The 23,182-nt window shown below is 43.2% G+C and overlaps 1 protein-coding gene across 1 annotated transcript in view; it reads right to left on the bottom strand.

Annotated features, from left to right (window-relative positions):
* Bmper (BMP binding endothelial regulator) overlaps nt 1-23,182 on the bottom strand; it is a 236,489-nt gene that overhangs the window by 92,016 nt on the left and 121,291 nt on the right. Inside the window, exons 7-11 of the mRNA XM_060371035.1 lie at nt 16,465-16,564; nt 8,420-8,529; nt 6,663-6,803; nt 4,645-4,749; nt 840-885 (exon numbers count right to left, since the gene is read on the bottom strand). Of these exons, the coding sequence (XP_060227018.1) occupies nt 840-885; nt 4,645-4,749; nt 6,663-6,803; nt 8,420-8,529; nt 16,465-16,564 (502 nt within the window). The remainder of the gene's footprint in view (nt 1-839; nt 886-4,644; nt 4,750-6,662; nt 6,804-8,419; nt 8,530-16,464; nt 16,565-23,182) is intronic.

Genomic DNA, 23,182 nt, shown 5'->3' with positions numbered 1-23,182 from the left:
GTTTCTATTCGAAAGCTGTTTCCAACAAAAGTCCACTTCTCTAGGCCTGATGGGCTCATAAAACACTTTTAATCAGTTCCCTGACTCTCCTAATACTGCCACCATGCATCAGAAAGACCTGGACAATGCATTTCTAACACCATTCTTTCAATTGCAAACTTCAGAGAGTTGTCTCAAAGCCAGTTGAAGTTGGGGACTAACATGGTGATTCTCTAATAGATGTAGGTAAAAGACCCCCATACAGGGCTGGGGCGAAGGCTAGCACAGTGCTCTGTCCCTGAGATGAACAGAGCACCCTGAGACAGCTCTCAAACAACTCGACAATTAAATAGAACCTCCAAGAACTCAGTTTAAAGTATCAGGATGCAAACCCATTGTCATCAGCAATGTCAGATGTGCCCAGGACAAAGGGGGAGAAGGTGGGAGAGGTGGGAGAGGTGGGGAGGAAGTGCAGCTGTTTGGTGGTAAAAGGAGAGGAAGTAAAACCCCAAGAGAGCATGGATGTCTGGCTTTCCCAGGCATTATTACCTTAGCCCCAAAGGACTGAAAACGCCATTAGCAGTTTCAAATGTGCATTAAGTTATCTGTTCTTCTTTAAAACTCCATCTAACCATCTATCTTCCTGAGTCCTCCTAACAGCAGATCCTGGTGGAAATGTCTAGGCTGGGCTCAAGCTTTCTGGGAGAGGATGTCAGCTGAGCTCAGCTGCCTGTGGCAAACTGATACCTACATCATACCTACAGAAGCAACTCTATAGAAAACGTACACCAGATTTTCCCTGCTCATCATAAGACGTTAAACAAACATGAAGAACACATTTTCCCAAACATTGAACTTACTTTCGGTGCACATGGGGCAGCATCCTTTTCTGTTGAGAATTTTACCCTGGTCAGGAGGGGAAAAAAGAAACACCACAAATTTAATGTGAAGAATGGACTGACAAGGAGAAATCTTTTTTTAAAGTCTAATGCCAGATAAACCAACAAAATCAGCCCAGATTGTGCTTGAACTTGATGGTGACGATGGCGGCAAAAATGAAGTTTCAAGCACCAGTTTTTCAAGCCAGGCAAAGCCATTCCAAAAAGAAAAGGAAGAAAAAAAAGCTTTCCTGTTTTTATCCTTTAAGAAACAAGATACCTCTCAAAGCGTGGTGTGATTTTTCTCACATGGGTAGGAAGATGGAGACAGCTTGGACACAGCTTTCTCATTGGTAGCCAAACCAAGCCGTGTAGAGGCTGAGTGCATACACACACTAATGGGAACCACAGCCACTCTGTACGTACAAGCGCGACTTTCTTCCTGCTGTCGTCTGAGAAGCTCTCTGGTGCCCTGTAATCCACCGCGAGGATGCTTTGCATCCTGTGGATCTATGTGGTCCACCACAGACCATCTCAGTGGGTCTTCTCCCTCAGCAACATCGCCCATGCCAACCCGCTGCTGTGTAATCAAAAGCAAGGGAGCAGAGAGTTCTGCAAGATGGAGTAATTAACTTTACATCACTGCTCAGGAAATGCAATGCAGTTTCCTAGTCAAGTGTCTTTTTTGCATTTTTTTTTTAATGGCTTACATTTAAAGAAGAATGCGTGTTCTCCAAACCTATATTGTAGAATGGCCTTTTCTTAATCTCTGACTCAGGGATTAATCACAGGGAAAAAAAATTGTGGAAGCAGATTAATATTTAAGGAACAACAGTCGCTGCATGACCTAACACTGGGTTGTTTATGCGGATTTAATGAGCTGATACCTTAAGGCTTAATGATATGAGAAGTCATTGTTACCAAGAAGCACAAAATTCTTCTGGACTGAGTAAATACAGCCCAGAAATCACCTTCCACGAGTAAAAAGGCTGGTGTCACGTGACACAGGGTGATAGAAACAAAAAGGTAATTCCATGTGCCACCACAGGCCATGTTCTTTTACTACAGACTTTTATGCCATGGCTCTTCAAGACCTTCATCGTCTACCGCCTACAGTACCAACTGCTGTGTCTGCCTCCTGCTTCATCTCATTTGAAATTCGCAAGGACACTCTGAGTACAGGTGACCTCATCCCCCTTTTACAGAGAACTAAGAAAGCAAAGTGCACTGAAAGGTGCCGGGATTCGGCAAAGGCCCAGAGCCCAGACTCTGCTCATTCAGTGCTTTGCAAAGCAGGCTTGAATATTTTCAAAATAAACGATCACATTAGCTTTACAATTAACTACTTTTCTACTGAGGAACTAAAGCCGTGTCTCTTTCACGTCTTGCATCAACGAGGCCTACAATGCCATAGGGCAGTGGTTCTCAACCTTCCTAACGCTGTGACCCCTTGAATACAGTTCCTCACCTTTGGTGAACCTCAACCATAGGAATTACTCTCTTTGCTACTTCATAACTGTAATTTTGCTACTGTCATGGGTCACAATGTGAATATCTGATATGCAGGATATTTGGTGACCCCTGTGCAAAGGTCATTCTACCCCCTCCCCCCAAAAGGTGTCATGCCCCACACGTTGAGAACTGCTGCTATAGGGGATCTCATTTAATCTCTCAAGGATGGAGCCAAAGAAGCCCAGGTCCCTAGTATGACTTCCATAGAGGCTGGGACTGGGCACTGTGCCCCATCGGGGTGGAGCATGTTGAAGTTGAGTTTCTAACCAGTTGTGACTGGGTGGTTCCCTGCATCCGTATCTCTGCACTGATTTCCCTCGTTCTGTGGAGCTGGTCCTGGTACTACATTAGGTGGGGGACAAATGAAACACAGACTGTAAGCTCCAGGAGCCTGGGCTGTGTGTAACGAGCCGGAAGCTGGACGCACTGTCCCCTCATCAGGAAGAAGAGTCTATTCAGCACCCACCTCAGGGGCAGGGGGAGTGAGGTTATTTCAGCGATCACAGAATGGCCTCAATGTACACTGAGGATACTGAGGAGACAGTGGGCTGGAGGTCTCACCCCCAGAGCCTTGGGAATTACCTAGGAAGATGAACAACAGTGGCTGCAACCACAGCCAGGAAAACAGGAGGGTGGGTAGCTGGAAAGGGTGTGAAGGGGGTGGGGAAGGATAGGAGATGGGGACGAGGACAGTGTCCTTCTATTTCTTTCTAATTTTAGCAATTTGTTTAAAAAAAAATTTCCTCAGCCAATGCAGGAAAGGAGACATAAACTACTATCTTTTCATTTCTTTTTAAAGTATTGCATGGTAGAGCTAAAACTATCTTCCAAAGACCTCGTGCTGGCCTCTGAGAAGGGGAAGTGTGAAAGGGAGCACAGGTTGGAAGGATGCCTAGAAACAGAAAGGTGGTCCAGCATCCAAGTCAGGGCATTCCCCAGAGGGGGAGGGGCTAGGCAAAGGCCTTCCTGGGAGGGGTGGACATGCCTGGCCTGAGTGAGGCAGGAGCGGTGAGATCACCAGGGAGACGCAGGCGACATAAAGAGCTGTGACCTCCTAGCAGAAACCACCGACCCAGCTACAAGTGGCAGAGCTGCAGTGAAGTTGGAAACTCCTTAGTGGCCTGCTGAGGCGAGTTACTCCAGCCACCAGGTTGGCACCGCCTCCCGGTTTTGTCTTGTAGAATAAGGAAGCCCATTATTGCTAACATGTGCTGGGAGAGTTCATTAGCAGCGAGGGTTCCCCGAGGACTGGCAGAAATGATGTGATTCCATTTTTCCCAATGAATATTTATAAGCAGCCCACGTTCAAGTCTGCTTATTGTACCTACTTTTTTTTTTCCTTTTCTTTTATGGGAAGTTTTCAGTTTTATGTCTGAGGCTTTTTAAAGCAAGACTAATTAGGGGATTTTTCCCCCTTTCTACGCCCCCCCCCATTCAGTTGTGCAATGGCAACAGCTGTTGTTTTTTTGTGCCTCATTTGGCACTCAAGTAAAAACAGCAACTTTTTGTTTATAATAATAACAGATGTGAATAAAATTAAAAGCTTTCTATAACTGAGAATGGCAGACATGCTCTGAATATATGGATATGTTTCTTCATTCACTGGAAGGTACTGAATAGGTTTGACATTTTCTCAGAACGTACAAAGCCTTGAAAGGTTTCATGTTGCTGGTTGCTGAGGTGAATTCAGTGTGAAGCTCATGCCTGGGAAGATAATGGAGGCTTTATTCAAGGCTCTGGGCTGTGGGGTTCTGAAAAGAGGTATTTCCATAAGGATGCTATTTCCATGTGGGGCTACAGTGGAGGACTACAGGGGACTTCTCTGCAGAGGAGTTGCGGCTTCTGCTAGGCAAGGAAATCCTCCTGGGGAATTTGCCATTAAACAACCACATTTTACCATGGCTATGAGAAGAAAGCTGAGATTTGAGAGGGGAGAAAAAAAAGAAATAAGAAGAGGAAGCAAAACACAGTTATCTTGTTAAACTGAAAACCTAACAACAAAAAAATAAGGTCCAGGCAAGGCAATTGGAAAAGTGTTTGCGAGAAGTCTATAAAAAGCAGGGTGATTGCAGCAAGGACTGGACAAGAGTTTTGTCACACAAGGTTGGACTCCAGGTAGGGATGGCAAGAAGGAATCAGCAAGCTGCATAAGGGGCTTCAGCTCCTGGGCGGTATCTGTCAGCTTTGGGAGTTCCAGCTTGTCTTTTCAGGAAACTGGAGTGTACCATGTGTCTCCCAAGGTAACAGAAAAAACAAAGCCAAATTCCCAACATACCTGCGGGCAGCTGCTGAGAGGAATGCACTGCTTCTTGCGACACTCTGTCTTCCCCTTCACACAAGCACAGATGCTGCAGTTGACTGAGGACCAGATCTCTCCATCCTGCAGGACACGGCACAGAGTTCCACTGTCAGGCAGAAGCTACAGGAGCCGAGCCAGTGGGCTTCGCCTATATGTAATCAACTTAACAGAGTGGCCAGGGAGGGTATCTGACACTGTTTATTTAAAAGACGGGAAGATCTCGGCCATAAAACATGAAGGAGTCTTCTGGGTCTAACCAAGCCATACTTAACGTCTTACCCAACCCTCATGTATTTTTTACTTTCACCCTGAAGGAGAAGAAAGTATGAATTTTCCTATACGATGCATGGGCGAAAATTTAACTTTCCTCTGTTTAATGGGATCGAAATGTTTGCTCTCTCAGGCAGGCATCACAGTTCATTGAGATGCTCGGGCATGATGATGCAAGCTCAGCGGTGCCATGCCCCTGATCCACCCAGGACATGAAGAGGACGGAAGTTACTCAAGTAATTCTCAGTGGCCAGGCAGACACCTGGTAAGCACCCATCTGAACACACAGAGCCCAGACAGACTAGTCCTAGAGAGGTTATTGGCTTGCACGCTGCCTGGCACGCACTCTCTTTCCAAAATGTAGGAGAGCAGTTTGAGACACGTTTCTGAGACTAGACTCTTGCTTGGATAGAAAGGTACTGGGCTCATTGGACTTATAATATGCAGCTGTCGGTAATGAGCCAGGAAGCGCCAGGCAGGGGCATATCTGTACTGAAGCTGAAAAGATCAGATGGCAGAGTCAGATACAAAGACAAAAAGAGGAATCCTTCCATGGATCCAAGATCTTTGGTGCCTCCTTTCATTTCTCAGTTTTTGAAGGTATTTTAAGGACTACCCACTCTCCACTGCCTTTCAGGGGACAGAGAACTAACCGAACTTGTCTTTAAAGGGCATCGGACTTATCAATGGTCTATGAGCAAATATTCCCAGGGCTCACAATCACTGCAGAGTACTTGAAGCTCCAGTTACTAAAGGAAGTCTTTTTAATAAAAGAACGTATTTTGTCTACAGCCCTATGTTGAGAGGAGTTTATTTTATCTTGGCGCTCTGGGGACAAATGGCTTTGAATAAGGAGGATTTTTACATGAATGTCTGAACACTTGCTGTACCCCACCCCCGCCCCATGAGCTTAATGCATTGTTGTCTTTCTTACGGGAGACCATGAGAATCCAGACCTCTCTCCAATCAGGTCAGTGGGTAGGAACCCTGAAGGAGCTTCTGCATCTGACATGATGTTCAGGGTCCAGATGCGAATGGGTTTCCCCAAACATGTCTTTGGTAGAGTCTCTCCCTCATCTTCAAGGAAAATGTAATAGATAAGGGAGAGGAGACAGTTTGAAGAAAGCCAACATCTGTTCTCTGAAGTTAAATGGTTACTACTACACAGCACCCACTTAAGATGGCTGCAGGCAGTTTTGGATGAGCAGCAGGCAAGCCTTCGAGTACCTTAGAGCTGGACTCTCAGTCACTCACATGGCAAATATCCTCATCGGAACACCTTCCTAATGAGTCTGTGAAATGCTGCTGAAAACCCCAAATTTTAGAGCCATAAGGATCTTGCCATGGTCATGATCTTGACAAGGCACGCTGAGCATCCCCAAGTAAATGAGATGCTCTCAGCTATGTGGCATGCTCAGCTGAGCCTCAGGCACTGGGTGATCACATGTGGAAAGAGCAGTAATTCTGACATATTCAAAATCTTCCATGTCCTTAATTTTCACATCTACAGATACACATATTTATACACACATACATATATACACACATATGTGTATATGTACACATGAATGCAAAGACTAATATATCAAATAAACATATGTGTTTTTAACTGTATAGATTATGTAAAACTCTAATTTCCATTATGTCTGGAGCTTTTTAATGGCTAATACAGTGTAATGGCTCCCATAGTGTGGGATCCTTGTGGTGGCTTGTCTCATACATACCCTGAAAATCTTGCTCCCAAACTTGCATACTTTGATATCTTCTGGGGGCACCCGTAGGAGACACTCTTCACAGCAGGCATCCTCATTGTTGTTACAAACACCGGGGTGGGAACACTTCTTCTTACACACCATTGTGGAGTCCTGGAGGCCCAAAGGCAGACCGGACATTAAGAATGACTTCCCCGCTCCGAAGCATTCCTCACAGCTCTCCTTTAACAACCCACAGTGGCCCCAAGTTGTACTCTCCTAGCACCATGCTTTAGTGCAATGCAATCATCCACTTCAAAACATGTTTCCTGGCTATTATCTGTAGCAGGTGAGGGTGTGGCACACTCCCAGGCTTGCTTCCACTGGCCCTCAACTTTATGCTCAAGAACCCAGCATACTTCTTTGATATGACATGAAATTCCAAATCACTATGGGCCAATGCATTTCTTTCCTCCTGCCCTTCTTTCACTTTTTACATAATCAAAGCTTGTTCTGGTTTCCTAGAAGTCAGGAAGGATGCTGGATGAGGCTGTTGGAGAGGGGAGCGCTACACAAACAGAGCTATTAGTTATCACAATGAATCCCACCTGAGGAGGTTTAAATTCGCATGCCCCCACACACACCTGCCAAGACTTGCACAGGTTGGTAAATTGCTTTGAAAAATTAGAAATATTAAGGGGTGTGGTCTTTTTGAAAGAAGTGTGTGACTGGGGGTAGGCTTTGAGGTTTAAAAAGCCCTTCCATGCCTAGTCTCTCTGTGTGTATTTGTGTGTGTGTGTGTGTATGTGTGTATGTGTGTATGTGTGTATGTGTGTGTGTGTCTATGTCCCTGTCTGTCTCCCCCTCACTCTCTCTACCTACAGATCAGGAGGCTGGAAAGCCCTCAGCTACTGTTCCAGCTCCTTGCCTGTATGCTTCCCATCATGATGATGGTAGAGGAACCTTCTAAAACTGTAAGGAAGTCTGCCTTGGTCATGGTGTGTCTTCACAACAACAGAACAGTAATTAAGACATGCCTGATTCTTCAAGTATACACTTTCCCAAACTGTGAACTCATATTGTGATAAGCCTGCCAATTTCAGAAAAAAATATTCATTCCAGTTCTGAATAGCAGCCATGCTGGCACACATTGCCTGGTCATGTCTCAAAGATTCCTTAAGACCCAAAGTGGTGTAAATGTATAGTAATAGCCTAACTGGCTCCCCTTTGTGGACTGACGGGCTGCAAGAGAATTGGGATGGTGACATGTTTAAGCAAAGCCTCAGCTTCCAAGAGAAAGCTGTTGCCTGTGAGATTTCAGTGTGGATGTGGAATGATGGGCATGGAGACCGAGTTCACAGGGAGATGTTCTGTGTGCTTATATAAAGCAGTGTGTATAGAGGGAGGTTTAACACAGGATCATGCAAACCATGGAAGGGAGACATCACTACATGAGAGTATTCATGGGCTCTAAACTGATCAGGTTTATGTCTGTAGCGAATTGTAAAAACACGCCGCCTTTTTCTTCTCTCGAATACAATTCAAGTTTAATTTCACCGCCAGGTGTGCTGCAGAATTCATTGATGATACATAAAGCCCCAGAACACAGCCATCTGCATTTGTCTGGCTGTAAAGAACCCTTAGGACAGCCTCCGGGTGGTCTCTGTGACTGTGAGTATGATTATGTTCTTCAGATGGCATCAGCAGTGGTTCCTCCTGCTGAAGAGAATGCGGTCACACGTGCCTGCAGTTCTACCGTGGGCAGTGCGCGGGCTCTCAGAGCCCCTTACCGTGCAAGTGCACGCTGTGCAGTTGTCATAGACAAAGGAGGATCCATTGTCATAAACATCACTGCGGAACAGGCAGCTCCCGAAAGGAAGGTCAAATACTTTCCTCTGACCTATAGGGAAGCAAGTGGAACCATAATGAAAGCAAGGCAGAAGCCAGACATATCTTATTTTACCATCTTATCATTGATAATTACAACACAGGGCTTTGGGACAGTCTCACAAGACCAGGCAAATGTGATGTACAAAAACAGTTTTGGGTCAGGTGTACCAGGAGGTCCCTAGGAATTAAAAACCTGAAAAGTCATTGTATAAAAGTTTGATTCCACAATGAACTTTGCAGATTCACCAAACTGTTGCTATCTATCTGCCATAGTAAACATAAGCTGCCTTGTGGCGCTTACATGGCGGTAAGATCACTTCAGCACAACACGGTACATTCTAGACATTCGGTCTAATCCTGCTGTGTCTTAAAAAAAAAAAGTGACATCATCTCCCAATGTGGCATTAGTGAGGAGGAGGATGCACGTAGAAAGAACCAAGATATTCTAAGGATTGGCATCAAGTGGCATCCTCTATGGTCTGAATGACCATGTTCCCACAAAACTCAGACACTGAAAGCTAACCACCAAGCAACAGTATTAGCAGGTGACAGCTTGAGGTTCTGGGGGGTATGATTAGCTCACAGTGTAGAACTCCCACTAAAATGCCTTTATGTAACTAGCCCCAGAAACAGCCCTTGTTCCTCCCATGATGTGAAGAATAGCAACTGAAACATCAGTGAACTATGAAGGAAACATGGAAAGAATCTGTAGGAACCTTCTCCTTGTGCTTCCCAGGCTCTAGAAAAGCATTTCTGTTGTGCAAAAGCTGCCCAGTCAATATTTTATTATAGTAGTCTAAAGATCAGTACAGGTACAGGTTATTTACTGATCTAAGGTGAGTACATAAATGACACAGAGGATAAAAGGGGAACTTAATTCAAGGGGCACACAGGGAGACTCCAAACCCAAATGCCATGTCCAGCTTTGGTGGGGACCAGACTGATGAGTGAGGAGCCAACACACACTATCCCAGAAAAAAAAGAATATAATCTGATTTATTCCTTTCAGCACTTGAGTTTCCAGGACAACATGGAACCATCTCTGAAATGTTACTTTAATTAAAGACTAATTGAAAAAAAAAAAAAATAACAACTCATGTTTACTGAACAAATTTGTAGCTGCATCCCTTTCTTTTTAAGAAAGATTAACGTTGGCGTTAGTAGACCTGCTGAATTGTTCTCAGTAGGCCCAAAATAGCTCTGCACAGACTAGGTACTGTTCTTACAATTACAGTTCTTGGAAATACTAAGAGGAGTTAAGAAAACCTGTTTTAGGCTATGACAGGTCAATGATACAGAGCAGACCCAGCACTAAATCTGCTGGGTCTCATCATGAGGAAGAACTTGGCCAGACATCAGAAGACAGCAGAGAGCTATGCTTTAGACCCCATATGTAGAGGCCTTCACCTTGGGTGTGATCCTTCTGACTGCACTCATTGAGTGGCATCCACAGTGCCACCGCCCCATCTCATCACCTCTATCTATAATGATAACAGTAAAGTATACAAGCAAAAACTATCCCATGATTAAACAAAATTTAATAGAATTGTAATGTTTTCTTGCTTGTGTATAACAGGCATGTGTGTGCTGTAGATGTGTATAGCAGGACTCTGTACGTGTGTGTGTGTGTGTGTGTGTGTGTGTGTGTGTGTGTGTGTGTGCGCGCACCCACACGCTCACGCATGGGCATGCATAGGTGCCATAGGTTGACATCAGGTATCTTTCTTGATTTCCCTCCATTTTATATGTTAAGGCATGTTCTCTCACTTGTATCCAGGACTGAATGACTGGGCTACTGTAGAAAGCCACTTCCAACAGTCCCTTGTCTCAACTCACACAGGTGGGATTGTGAAGAAGCCACATTATCAGTCTCTTTAGCACCTGGGGGCTGAAGCTCTGCATGTCAATCCTCATACCTGCATGACAGTCACTGATGCCCAATGGGGTATTCCCATAGCCCATAGCCACTATTAATATCCCAACCAACACAGGTAGTTCTTATGTGCCCAACCACATTCTGAGACTCTTTAACTTCCAGCAAAGCATAAAATTCATCCACATTGCAAGTATTCTGCTAAGAAACCCCTCTGATGTCATTCTGAAGCATCAGGAAACTGTTAGCTGGGCTGAGAGGTGCGGCGCATGGCTTTAATGCAAGCTCTCAGGAGGCAGAGGCAGGCAGATCTCTGAGTTTGAGACCAGCCTAGTTTGAGTGAGTTTCAGAACATCCAGGGCTACATAGAAACCCTGTCTCAGAAAAAAACAAACAAACAAACAAACAACAAAAAAAACTAAAAAAGAAAGAAAAACTATTAGCTGAATCACATGGATTGGCCCACACCCACACTGTTATAATTACTTCTGCCAAAACACATCTTAGTTTTAGAACATTATAGTATAAGAAACATATCTAACAAGTTTTAGATATATTTAGTAGCAAGGACGTTACCAATTTTTCATGAAATGAACACTATTCTATCAATCCATCAGAGCTATGCTTCTGCCCTTGAGAAGAAATGTACAGTGCATTGGTGAGGTAATTTTATAATTATGACTTGGCTGTCTTTCCCCATACTTTATATGCACCTCAATGATTTTACAACTGACCACAAATGTGAATAAAGGCAGACAACTGTAAAAACAAACAAGCAAGCAAATAAAAATAATAAATGCATTGTGTCATATAGACTTCAGTATGTTGTTTTTGTATTTCCACTCAATTCTAGGAAATTTTAACCTTCCCTTTTGATTTTTTTTTCTTCACCCGATTTTGGTTGTTTAACTTTCATGAGTTTGTATACTTTCTGTCATTTCTATTGTTGTTGACATTCAGGAAATACCATCACTTGTGGGAAGAGGCAGTCCAAAGAATGGGAAGAAATCTTTCCTAGCTATACATCTGAAAAAGGGTTAGTATGTACAATATGCAAATAACTCAAAAAATTAACATGAAGAAACCAAACAATTCAATTTTAAAAATGGGGCATGGAACTCAACAGAAAGTTCTCAAATGATGATAAGCAAACAGTCAATAAATATTTTTCAGTGTTCAACATCTTTATCCACTAGAAAAATGCAAATTAAAAACTACTTTTATATTTTATCTTATGGCAGTCAGAATGGCTTAGATCAAAGAAACAACAGCAGAAACAAAGAAATAAAGAAACGGTGACAAAAACTGACTTTGATGTAAGTAAAAAGGAAGTAGTCACTGCTAGTGAGAGTGCAAACTGCTGTAGCTATTATGCAAATAAATTTAGAGGTTCCTCAAAAGCTGGAAATAGATCTACCATATGAGCAACTATACTACACTTGGGTATATTCCCAAAGGAATTCATATCCTACTGTAGAGATACCTACTCATTCATGCTCATTACCGATCTACTCATAACAGCCATAAAATGGAGACAGGCTAGCCATTTATTAGTGCATCAACTAATAAATGAATAAGAAATACGTGGCATATTTACACAATGGAATATTATTTGGCTGTCAATAAAAACAAAATTTTTAAGTAAATGGATGAAGCTAGAAACTATTATTCTCAGTGATAACCCAGACCCAGAAAGACAAAGACTTTTATTTTCTCTCACATGTGAATGCTAGTTTTGAGTCCTCAGATACTTATATTTCATTTGGAATGGCCATAGAGTTCAGAAAATTATTAAGGGGCCATGAGGTGGGACTTTCAAGTGGGTAGAGACAGAACACATTGGTACACATTTGTACCGAGCATTAAAAATAAATAATTAAAAGGGACAGGAAGGGTTAAATTGAAGTAGTGGAGGGGAAGGCAGTTAATGTGGAGGAAGAGTAAATGGCACTAAAGTCTTTTTTTAAAAGTCATATGGAAATCTACGTCTGTACACTCACACATCAGAGAGAGAGAGAGAGAGAGAGAGAGAGAGAGAGAGAGAGAGAGAGAGACTTAGAAAGGATTTGTCCAATAAGAAAACAAGAATACCTCTATTAGATACCAAAGACTAACAACACAAGAAGACCATTGCCAGGAATAGGCCACTTATTGTGGAGCTATTGTTGGCTGCTGAGGTCTCAAACTACACCCACAACCCAAGCAGTACAGACTATTGCCAGTGTTCTTGGTTACCCTCTAGAACTTGAGGACTATTGTTGAAGACACCACATTCTTGAGTCATGGAACATGAAAACCTAAGCTAGTAAGCTTCATTTCTACTTGCTAGCTTTCATGGTGCTGGAAGATGCCATACACACTACCAGAGGAGAATCATCAGTCTATGAAGCTGGCAAGCTACATTAATGACTGCCCTGGCAAGACACTGGTGCAAGTGTCGTGAACATCATGGAATTGACCAGCCACTCTCTCTTTCGATTTTAGTTACACTCCACAAGATGAGCTTCATAACTACCACCATCATCAAACCAAAACCCCATGGCTAGACAGGTCATAGGTCATGGAGGAGAGGCTACTTATTATTACTTTGCTAAATGGCCACCGGTTAAGTAGACTTCTAGGGACTGATCATAGATTAATGCATCTGTCAACCCTCATCCGAGAAGCTTCTGTCTGCAGTAGCGGTGATTAACTAAGACCCACAACAGGCCAAGGTACAAGAAATAGGAGACTTTGGGGTGCTCAGCTCAGAGGCATGTATACTATACCTCTCCTCCCAAGGCTAGGGACTCATTTCAAAAAAGCTGGCAGAAAAAGTCTACGAACCAGAGACAATGGATGACTATAGAGAAAAAGTATCTCTTGGTATATCAAGAAGCAGCCATGTGAGTTCACAGTAGTTCTGACAGAATTCACAAGGCCTGTGCAAGCCCAAGCCGTACCAAATCCCAGCACAGAGAGGGAAGTTGAGCATGAAATCTTATCCGAAGTGGAGGAGTTATTACGAATTGTTAGCTGCTGGAAGGAGAATCCGTTTTCTCTAATAGTGTAACTCCTGTTAACACACACACACAAATATGTGCACAGTATGAATGTGAGTCCTAGGCTTTTGTTTTGTTTTGTTTTGGTTTGGTTTGGTTTTGAGATAAGTTGAGTGGATTGGGAAGGTGGGAGTTGATCTGGGAAGAGTTGTGGAAGGTGGGTGAATACGATCAAAACAATGGCCAAAATTCTCAAAGAACTAATACAATTTTTAAAAAATAGATACAAAGCTCTACGAAGAGCTGGGCGTGGTGATACATGCTTAGAGTATATATACTATACATGTATATGGGCTTATAGTATGTAAAGGAAGAGACCAGAAGAATACAATTTCAGTGCCAACCTGGACTGCATGCCAAGAATCTGTCTCAAAAATAAATAACATTATAATGCCTTTACGTGGAATCTTGCTTATAAACAAATTAAAATACCTCAAGGCTGGAGTCTACATTTCCTCACCAGAGGTTCTTCCATATCTTAGATACATGGCCCTTTTCAATCACTGAACAGGCTTTCGCTTGTACTATTATTACTCTACTCAATACTAGTGCATAAATAGATAGATTACTGAGTGAGTAGAGGACAGACAGATGATGGATGGATCTATGAATTGACTAATCTATTGATTTATTCCTGAACAAAAAGACACTACAACAGTTATTTCCTGAATTAGATGTGACCACTGGCTTAAATTATCCATCACAAAAATGTAAATTGTATCTAGAATTATGGATATAAATCTTAGCAAAGTGCCTGGTTCATATCAAAACTCCCAGCAAATGGCAGATGATAACTATTAGCCTTGTTAGCGTGATGTCATTTCAGTGTTATCCTGGGCTATGCCATATGGAGAGGTGTTTCGGGTACTGTTCTGTGTATCCTGAACTTTGATGAGATGCTCCAATGAAAATGAGAAGTGTGGAAGGAAATTCTGCAATCCAAATGGCAGAGGTGTTCCACGTGCAGCATTCCAGTCAAGAGAAAATCTAAGAGCAGATCAAGTATCCAATCAGCCAAAAGCCGAATTACACTTAGTTTTCAGCAACCAGAAAGTTTCCGGGTGTTTGCCTTTATCTGCTTTGTTGCTTTAATTGTTGTGTGGATATGTTTCTTTTCACCACAAAAGAACACAAAATCTCACTTTAATCCCAAAGCCGGCATGGCTCAACACAAAACATTCTAGGGAGTGGTTCAGAGGCTGGCTGGACAGCTTGATGTAAGCCATTTCTACATCATTCCAGTGTGGGTTAGCACAAAGAAGAAAAAGGTCTCATTTGTCAGAATCATAATCTTTAAGTTTCCCAAAACTTACTGTCCTTTTGGTAGTCTATCTTATAAACACAAATGATGAGTAAAATGTGTACTAAATACAACAGTCATTGCTCACATGAGAAACTTCTAGACGGACTCAGCACACCAACAGCACTTGCTTCAAAGCTTTAATCAAGATTATTTATCTGCACGGCCATGTCCAATCGCTCTTTTCTCTTTGAAGGACACCCATTTGGATGGCACACGATCCACCATGCCTTCAGCTTGGCTGCACTGCTCTGCTGGTTTCAGCTCAGGGCAGCACATGTGGACGGGTAACAAATGAAGCACAAGTACACAAACCGTCTTTAGCCCAGTGGACCTAACAATTCTCTCTTGTTCTTCTAATTATTCTATGGTTGCTTTAAAGTATGAGTTTGGGGCTGGAGAGATGGCTCAGTGGTTAAGAGCGCTGAGTGCTCTTCCAAAGGATCTGGGGTTCAATTCCCAGCACCCACATGGCACCTCACAACTGTCTGTAATGCCAATTCCAAGGGATCTGACACCTTCACACTAATGCACATAAAATAAAATTAAATATTTTTTTTTAAAAAGTATGAGTTTGTGCATGAAATAGAAAGGCAAGCATTGCTAGGTGGAATTGCAGTAGAATTCCTTCAAAGAAGAGAAAACAGCTTAACTCAAATGCCTTTATTTGGCAGTTTGGTTTCATAAAGAAGCTAAGTTGAAGGTGTGATAATCTGTAAAGGGGGAAAATAAGTCAACAGAATGACTTGGAGTGAGAGAAAGCAAACTACGAATGAAAGGGGAGAGCTCCAAAAAGGGTTAGGACTGGACTGACAGGAGCTAAAGCCAAATCAAAGAGGCATTCAGTGAAAACCTTCCAAAGACAAAACAATTACGACCTTCTACGAAGTAGGAGGCTTAATATTTCATGATATTCATTCTACATCTCTGTAAAACAATCCCGCTTGCTGGCTGCAAACATTCAATGAAATGTTCTACATAAGCCTTGATTCAATTGTACCATAGGATACGAAGATTGCTGAAGATGATGATAGGAGAAAATAATGCCTAAGACCATAACAAAATAATATAGAAATCCAAGAAACAATTGGTAAAATTCAAGCCAGAGGTGCTATCAGCCTTCCCTATGGATCTCTGCAGATTAGAAGAATACCCCTTCCTCAGAGGATTAAAACTAATAATTGCCTGTGTGCCATACAGGAATTCTGGCTTTAGTAGCTATATCTCACAGCTTCTTGAAAAGAGTCAATGAGAAAAAAAATCGTGTGCCCTATGTACAGTGCCTGGATTGTGGTAAAGGCTCAATGTGATAACAGACACTCCTTTCCTATCAAGGGTCAATGGTGGTTCATTCCAAGCTTGTCACCTCATGGCACCCTATCTTCCTTTGTGCTTTGTCTCTCAGGTAACGTTAGTCTACAGTTCCATACACTTACTACAACATGCCTTCACTACATGCTCCTAATAGCCATGTGCCCAGCTAGAGACTCTTTCTGCAGAACTATTCTCACCCAACCAGGAATTAGCTAACATGGAGCTCCAGGCTCCAGAGAAAGTGGAAGCCAAGAGAAGAGTAGCCCCTCTGAGCAGGTCTCAAGTTAGAACGAAAGCCCATTGACGCAGTCAGAGGGGCAGCTGTCTCTAGCAGGCCATGAAGCAGCATGAATATACACTCAGCAGAAACATTGAGAAGAAATTACATTGTTCTTTGATCTAGAAATTGTCACTCACCCAAACATTTGGGGCAGCATTGTCCTGGGGGGGTGTGACTAAGGTGCTGGGGACAAGAGAGAATGGGACAGACTTCTCTCACACACCGTGTTCTGCCTCCCTAAGAAAAAAAGAGAGAGAAAAAGCATATTTAGAAAAGTCGGTGCACATAGGTCATACAACTATGATGTTTCGAGCAAACTGGAAGCCTTTCTTTTTTATCTGGTCCCTGCACTGACTGTTCAGTGTGAGTGTTAGCCTGAGATTTCCCCCAAGCATTTCTTCAATCTCTCCTGCAGGCCCTGAAGTGTCCAGCTGCAAAAAGATCACCTTCAGCTATATGGTTACAGATAGCATCCCCTCCAACCAACCATCCCTGATCCCCCCTCCCCCACCTTTCTTTATCATTTCCTTTCTCAAACCTAGCTTTGGTGTAGGCTTAGGCTAACTGACCATCTCAGTTTTCCTAGGATACAAAACTTCAGTTTAAATTAAAGAAACCTAAAGGCAACAACAAAAACAGGCTACTCATGCAAGGGACTCCAGGATATGGGGACCGCTCTATGGGTCACAACCTCTTGTCAACCATCTCCCTACCCCACTTCAGAGAGATTTCCCCTACTCCGGCCTGCATGTGCCAGTTCATATAGTCCTGCACACACACACACACACACACACACACACACACACACACACACCTTTGCCTACACCAGAGGAGCTCACATATGCAGCCAGGTTAAACTTCCTCTCTCCTTATAAGGTCTTGTCCAGAAAGCACCTGAAATTCCCCTTCATGCCAATAAGGCATTCCCAGCACCATGGCCCAGGCCAGTGATGTATACTCACCCCCCCCAAAAGCCTCTACCCACTCCACAAGGTTTAAATAGCCTTTCTTCCCTCCAACTGAACGAGCTGCTCAGTGAAGCCTGCCTCCTCTGCTGTCGTTGTGCTCACACACAGCCTGAGGTCTCCCTCTCTCCCTGTTGTTCCTGCCTCACTTTCTCTCTCAGGCCACCAGTTTCCCTCTCCGGCCACGATGTTAAAAGAACGAGACTCCACAACCCAATGTGCAGCAGGGTCATTTCACTGCCTGCTGAACACTGACAAAATCTGGTTCCATGGACTAGTTCTAAGGTTGCAATGGCTGATATTTGAAAGAGCTGGCAGAGCCTCTGAGGCCTACGGCGGAGGTTTTAAAGATTTTGGAGGTTTTGTGCAATCCCTCTTTCAAACACCAAGAACCCCTTATCCCTACCAGTCCTTCTCTTCCTCTTAGCCCAGAAGTCCTCCCCATTTCTCTGCCTATCAGTCTCTGTGTTCCCTCTGGAAGGCAGAGCTGTAGACCCCTCCCAACACTCTGGACCATGGTGTCTCAGTAGAGTTGTAACTGTAAATTCAGAAAGCTGCAAGAAGAAAAAAAAAATGTTTCCCAGTTGGTTCATGTCTAACAAACCCACAAGGCTAGCATTAGGACTGTCCCAATGCAACACAAATCCCTAAATTAACTTTAGGAATAAAGTCCTATTTTTCGGAAGTTAAGTACAGTTGCTAAATAGATCAAGTGGTGCCAAGTCCTTGCTTGGCCTCCAGAGACAGATCTGAGAGGGGTGGTGAGTAAGTGAAAAAGAAATAGACAGATGAACACACTGACACACACACAAAAAAAGCTGGAATCAGGTGGTCTAGGCTCTCAATGCCCTGTATGTTTATTATATATAGCTGAATAGGGAAGCAGGGTTACACCTTCTAGCTGAACAGGGAGATGAAGTTAGCACAGATAAACAAGAAGGCACGGGTTGTGGTTTATACCTGGATCAAGGAGACAGATTTAACTAATCTAAGTAGGAACAGTCTCTGTAGAGGAACAGTCTTCAGGTAATAAATATTCCAGGGCAGAAAGCTATAATATGTTTTGTTTGTTTGTTTGTTTTTATTTTCTTTTGTTTTGTTTTTGCACATACTACCCATACCCACACACAAATCAGAAGGAAAAGTTCTGCTATTTCCTTATGAGCCTCAACCCTATCCCATCCCCCATGAGAAGGGTTAGAGGTGGCACTTTGTCATTCCTCAGTGGCTCTGAGGGTCTGGGGTCCATGGTCATGCCCTAGATATTTACCCAGGACTTCATTCAGTCAGTTTCCTCTGCTCCCTAAAACTGGGTTCTCTAGGGTTTTAGCTATAGAACTAACTAATAGACTTACGGCTCCCTGTTGCTTACCAAGAAGCCTTGGTAAGAGAGAAACTTAGGCCTCCAAGAGCCCTGGCCCTTGGAAGAAAAATCCAAGCTGTAGCCACTGCCTTTCATCCTGCCCAGGCTCATTTGTATGAGCAACAGACATTGTAGTCACCTCTCTCTGCCCTGTCCTGTCCTGTCCTTTGTTTCTGCATTTCCTAATTGTTCTAGAGGGTTTTTTTTTATTATTGCAGTCTATTTATTAATTTGGTGGGGAAAATTAAAGAGGTCATGTTAAGGTTTCTTAAAAATTAGTTATTATTTTTAAGCCTCTTTAATGTTGGATTGCTCCCTAAACTAATACAAAACATGCAAAAAATACCTCAAAATAATCTTTTATTTTTATATTATTTCCAGATCAAGAATCACTAAAAAAAAAAAAATCTCCCAAGAACTGTGGCTTGTTCTGAGAATTCTCACTCAACTCTGCATAATCCTACAGTTGGAGATCTGTCATCAGACCTCGAGGTGGGTAACATGATTCTGCACAAGCCCCTGACATGGCCCCAGCTTGTGCATAACACACAGAGGTTATGTCCAGGGGGAGGACAGGACGATGGTGACCCTTGCTTTTGATTTCTAAGGGAGAATTCATCTGTGGTCAATTTTTTAAACTCTAAATCTCTGGCCTCACAAGGCTGTCTTGTGTGCTGGCCTCTTTTAGGTGTGCAAGACAGCACAGTCTTTTCATTGATATTCTCTGTTCTTGTTGGATCAGCATCTATTTTTAAAGTATATTTTAAAATTAAAAGTTTTAAAATATTGCATAATTGCTAAAAAGCTAACGTGTCCAACACTTTGCAATTCTGGCAGAAGGTTATGTGTGCGCCCGGTAACTTTCCTTGCTGTAAGGTCAAAGAGCAAACTTTGCATAGCTAATACAACTGCACTTTGTGTTTCCCCAGAGTCTGTTAAAGTAACTTGAACTCCAGTCTGGGTTTTCTGGCTTAGTCAAGTTTTATTTTGTTTGGGTTGCAGTCCTATGGCACAGCCCAGGTCCCCAGGCTGTTAATGCCTCCAAAGAAAGTGCAGGCCCTTCCCAGGAACACAGTTGCAGCTCACAACCTGCTTCTGAAGTTTCAGCTCAGAGGGGATCCTAGTTGAATTACAACCTGTGGCTGAGCTATATGCTAACTGCGTTAGAATAGCAGAAGCCAACATTTCTAAAACTGAACATGATCTGTGGTAGCTCTAGCAGATCTTCACAAGCACTTTGTGTTTGTTTGTTTATCATATAATACATCCTGACTTCAGTTTCTCCTCACCCCTCTCCACCCAGTTCCCCCTTACACACCTCTCCAGATCCACTCTTCCACTCCATTTCCCATCAGAAAAGAACAGGCCTCCCAGAGATATCAACTGAACATAGCATAACAAGATACAATAAGACTAGGCATAAACCTTCAAATCAGGGCTGGGTGAGGTAAACCAGAAGGAGGGAAAGGATCCCAAGAGCAAGTAAAATAGTTACCCCCAACTCTCACTTTTAGGGAGTTCCTCAAAAACATCAACCTAACCACCATAACATATATACAGAGGACCTAGCACAGACCCATGCCGGCTCCATGATTGTAGCTTCAGTCTCTGTGAGCCCCTATGAGCCCTGCTTAGCTGATTCTATGGGCAGTGTTATCACGGTGTCCTCAAATCCTCTAGCTCCTACAGTCCTTTCTCCCCTTCTTTCTCCAGGGTTTCCCAAGCTCGAAGGGGAGAAACTCTAAGGAGATCTCAAATTTGGGCTCTCTCTCTCCACCTAATGTTTGGTTCAAATTGGCTTTCTTGACTTTGACTCACTTCTACTCATCCATCCTAGATATATCCATACTAAAAGACTCCTCTTCAGTACCTGTCCACCATTCCATTGTTTTCTCACACACTTGTTTAAGGCTACCATGTACATGCTTAGGATGTAGTTATGAAAATAACAAAAGACTCGGTATCTTTACGGAACTTTCATTACCAGTTAGCACACCATCATCCTTGCTAAGCCTGATGGCTCCCTACTGCACAGAGTACAAAGTTCAACCTGTTCCAACTAAAAGGCAACATAGAAGCCACACAGTCACCCAAACCTGCTTCTTTTGTCTCTCAACATTCCAGACCTCCTTGTAGACAGGCATGGTCAAATGGCTAATCTGTTCTTTTGGTTTGCTTTATTTTTGTTTTAACAAGATTTCTCTGTGTTGCCTTGGCTGTCCTGGAACTCACTCTGTAGAGCAGGCTGACCTCGAACTCAGAGATCTGCCTGGCTCTGCCTCCCAAGTGCCGGGATTAAAGGCATGCACCACCACCACCCAGCTACATGGTTGATTTCTAATCAATGAAAATAATATAAAACATCCATAGGCCTGCTCAATAAAGATTCCTTTCATAATCTTCCATCTTTCACTTTTTCCTCTACTGGGTGGATGGCCAGTGGGATAGAGCTTAGAACTAGTTTGAGTACATGGTCACTTATAGAAATCTACTTCCAGATACTAGTAATAAATTAAGAAGAGCAGTAAATAATTTGATTGCATTATTGCGATTACTGAGACACATCAATTCTATACTCCAACATCAGTTTACCTTGCAAGATTACCTCACAATCTTTTGCCAGTCTCTTCATTCAACTCCAACACATAGGTAGAGCTTCAGTGCATCTTCATTCTTTATTATCCCAAGCACAAGTCACGCCTTTTATCTTCTTGGTGCATACATCCTTCCCTCCACTCACCCCCTCCCCCCACTTCAACAATCTTTGTTGGAATACTACCTCAGCCAACGTCAAAAATTGAGCCCCCTTTTCCCTGTGAAAGCCTTCTGGAACCCTCCTTTCTCGGGAACCTCCCCACTTCCCTGTACCTTCCGTTTTTATCATTTATTCTTCTCTCTTTGTGGCACACATACATTTTGGCGCAAAGGTAAAGGCTTCATCTCACAAGGTAACACAATTTTGAATCCGTCCGTGCAAGACTGTCTCGAGGGCAGGTGGCAGGACTAAAGACCTATGTAGGATGACACCTGTACCTGATGTCCTACACAGGAGTGAAAGTTTGAGGAAAATCCTATTAAAAATTGTCCAGTGAGAGGAAGAGCCTTCGCATGCAATGAGCTCTAGCGTCCATCTATGTCCTTCTAGAAACGGTTAACTGTGAGAAGCTGAAGAACAAAGTGACAGAGTCAGAGTGGTCCGTGTCCATTTGCCTTTGAACCTCCCTGGGTTTGTGTAGTCTCAGTTTTACTGACTGCACATATTAGCTATTAAATGCCATGGATCTGAGATAGCCAAGACCTGTAGTAAGCCTCAAGATGCAGAGCTGCTGACCCAATTCCTTCCAAATTGAAAGTCTCGTGTTGTAATCTAGCCAGAAGGACAGGAGTCCCTCTGCATTCTGACTCTTAGCTCTCCACCTTTCCTTGAGCATGTTTCCTACAGATGGCCATGTTGCAGCTGCATAGCCAAGTACTTCTCTGACAGAAGACACTTTCAAGCAAGGACCTGAAATTTATCTCAGGTCTACTTTCTTAGGCTTTTATACCTGGATTGACTGGGTCAAGAACCCAATTGCTTTATTGGGTTCCCGCAGCAGAAACTTTGCTACATAATGAAAATCTGTCTTCCAGAAAGGGGTGATGAATGCAAGATGATAAAACCACAGCCATGTGTATGTGGGTTCCCTCTGCAACCCCCCAAAGATCCACAGGGAATTGGGGGCTGGAAGCTATCCTGTAGCGTATGATGTGGCATTGCTCCCTGGATCAGGATACAGAGCCTGGCTGCCTGACTGGAGGCTGGAAGCAGAGTCGCTAAACAGCTTTTTAGAATTCTCTCCAGAATGTGGTAGATTGTCGATGATGATTCGATGTCGAGTAGTTGCAATGAATCAGCTGCACCCTACCACTTTCTGGAGAGATTGTTCTCTATACCCAGTTGTTTGAAAAGAATACAGTTGATGCTGAGAGGTTGGGAAGAGGGAAGAGGGCACATGAGGGGTCAGTAAAGAAATAGATCTTGAGTGGTAAAGGTTCATGTGTGGTCTCCAATTCTTACATCATCATGGCCAGTGGCTCAAAGCCGACTACCGAGCAAATCAATTATCCTAAGTTATAAACTAAATCAAAATACTGCGCAGAAAGAAATGGATCTTCTTGCCACGCTTCACATTGTTCTAGAAGCTAATTTCAGAAAACTTTCAGAGCACAACCCTTCCCATGGTCTAAGGCCTTGGTGTTCGGTTTGTTGTATTTCATTTCCCACATGAGCAACAACAACAAACAGGCCAGTCAAAGAAGGAGCAAACAGCAGTACAGGCCATTGGGCTTCTGGGCTGAGAGATCAGTAACACAGTACAGGAAAGAGACACCCCCTCCTCCAGCCCCGCGAGTGCCAACACACACAATAGGTAGTGGTGACAAGCCCAAGCTGTGCAAGGCCCAGTGACTGGTACTATTACTACCCTAACAAATCTGTCTGGGTAAGCAGCCACCACTCCACAGTAAAACACTGAGCAGCTAAATTTA

Source organism: Meriones unguiculatus, chromosome 1 (assembly GCF_030254825.1).
Source record: "Meriones unguiculatus strain TT.TT164.6M chromosome 1, Bangor_MerUng_6.1, whole genome shotgun sequence".
Lineage (NCBI taxonomy): Eukaryota > Metazoa > Chordata > Mammalia > Rodentia > Muridae > Meriones > Meriones unguiculatus.
The sequence above is the reverse complement of the archived record's forward strand: the minus strand, read 5'-3'. Positions and strand labels throughout refer to the sequence as shown.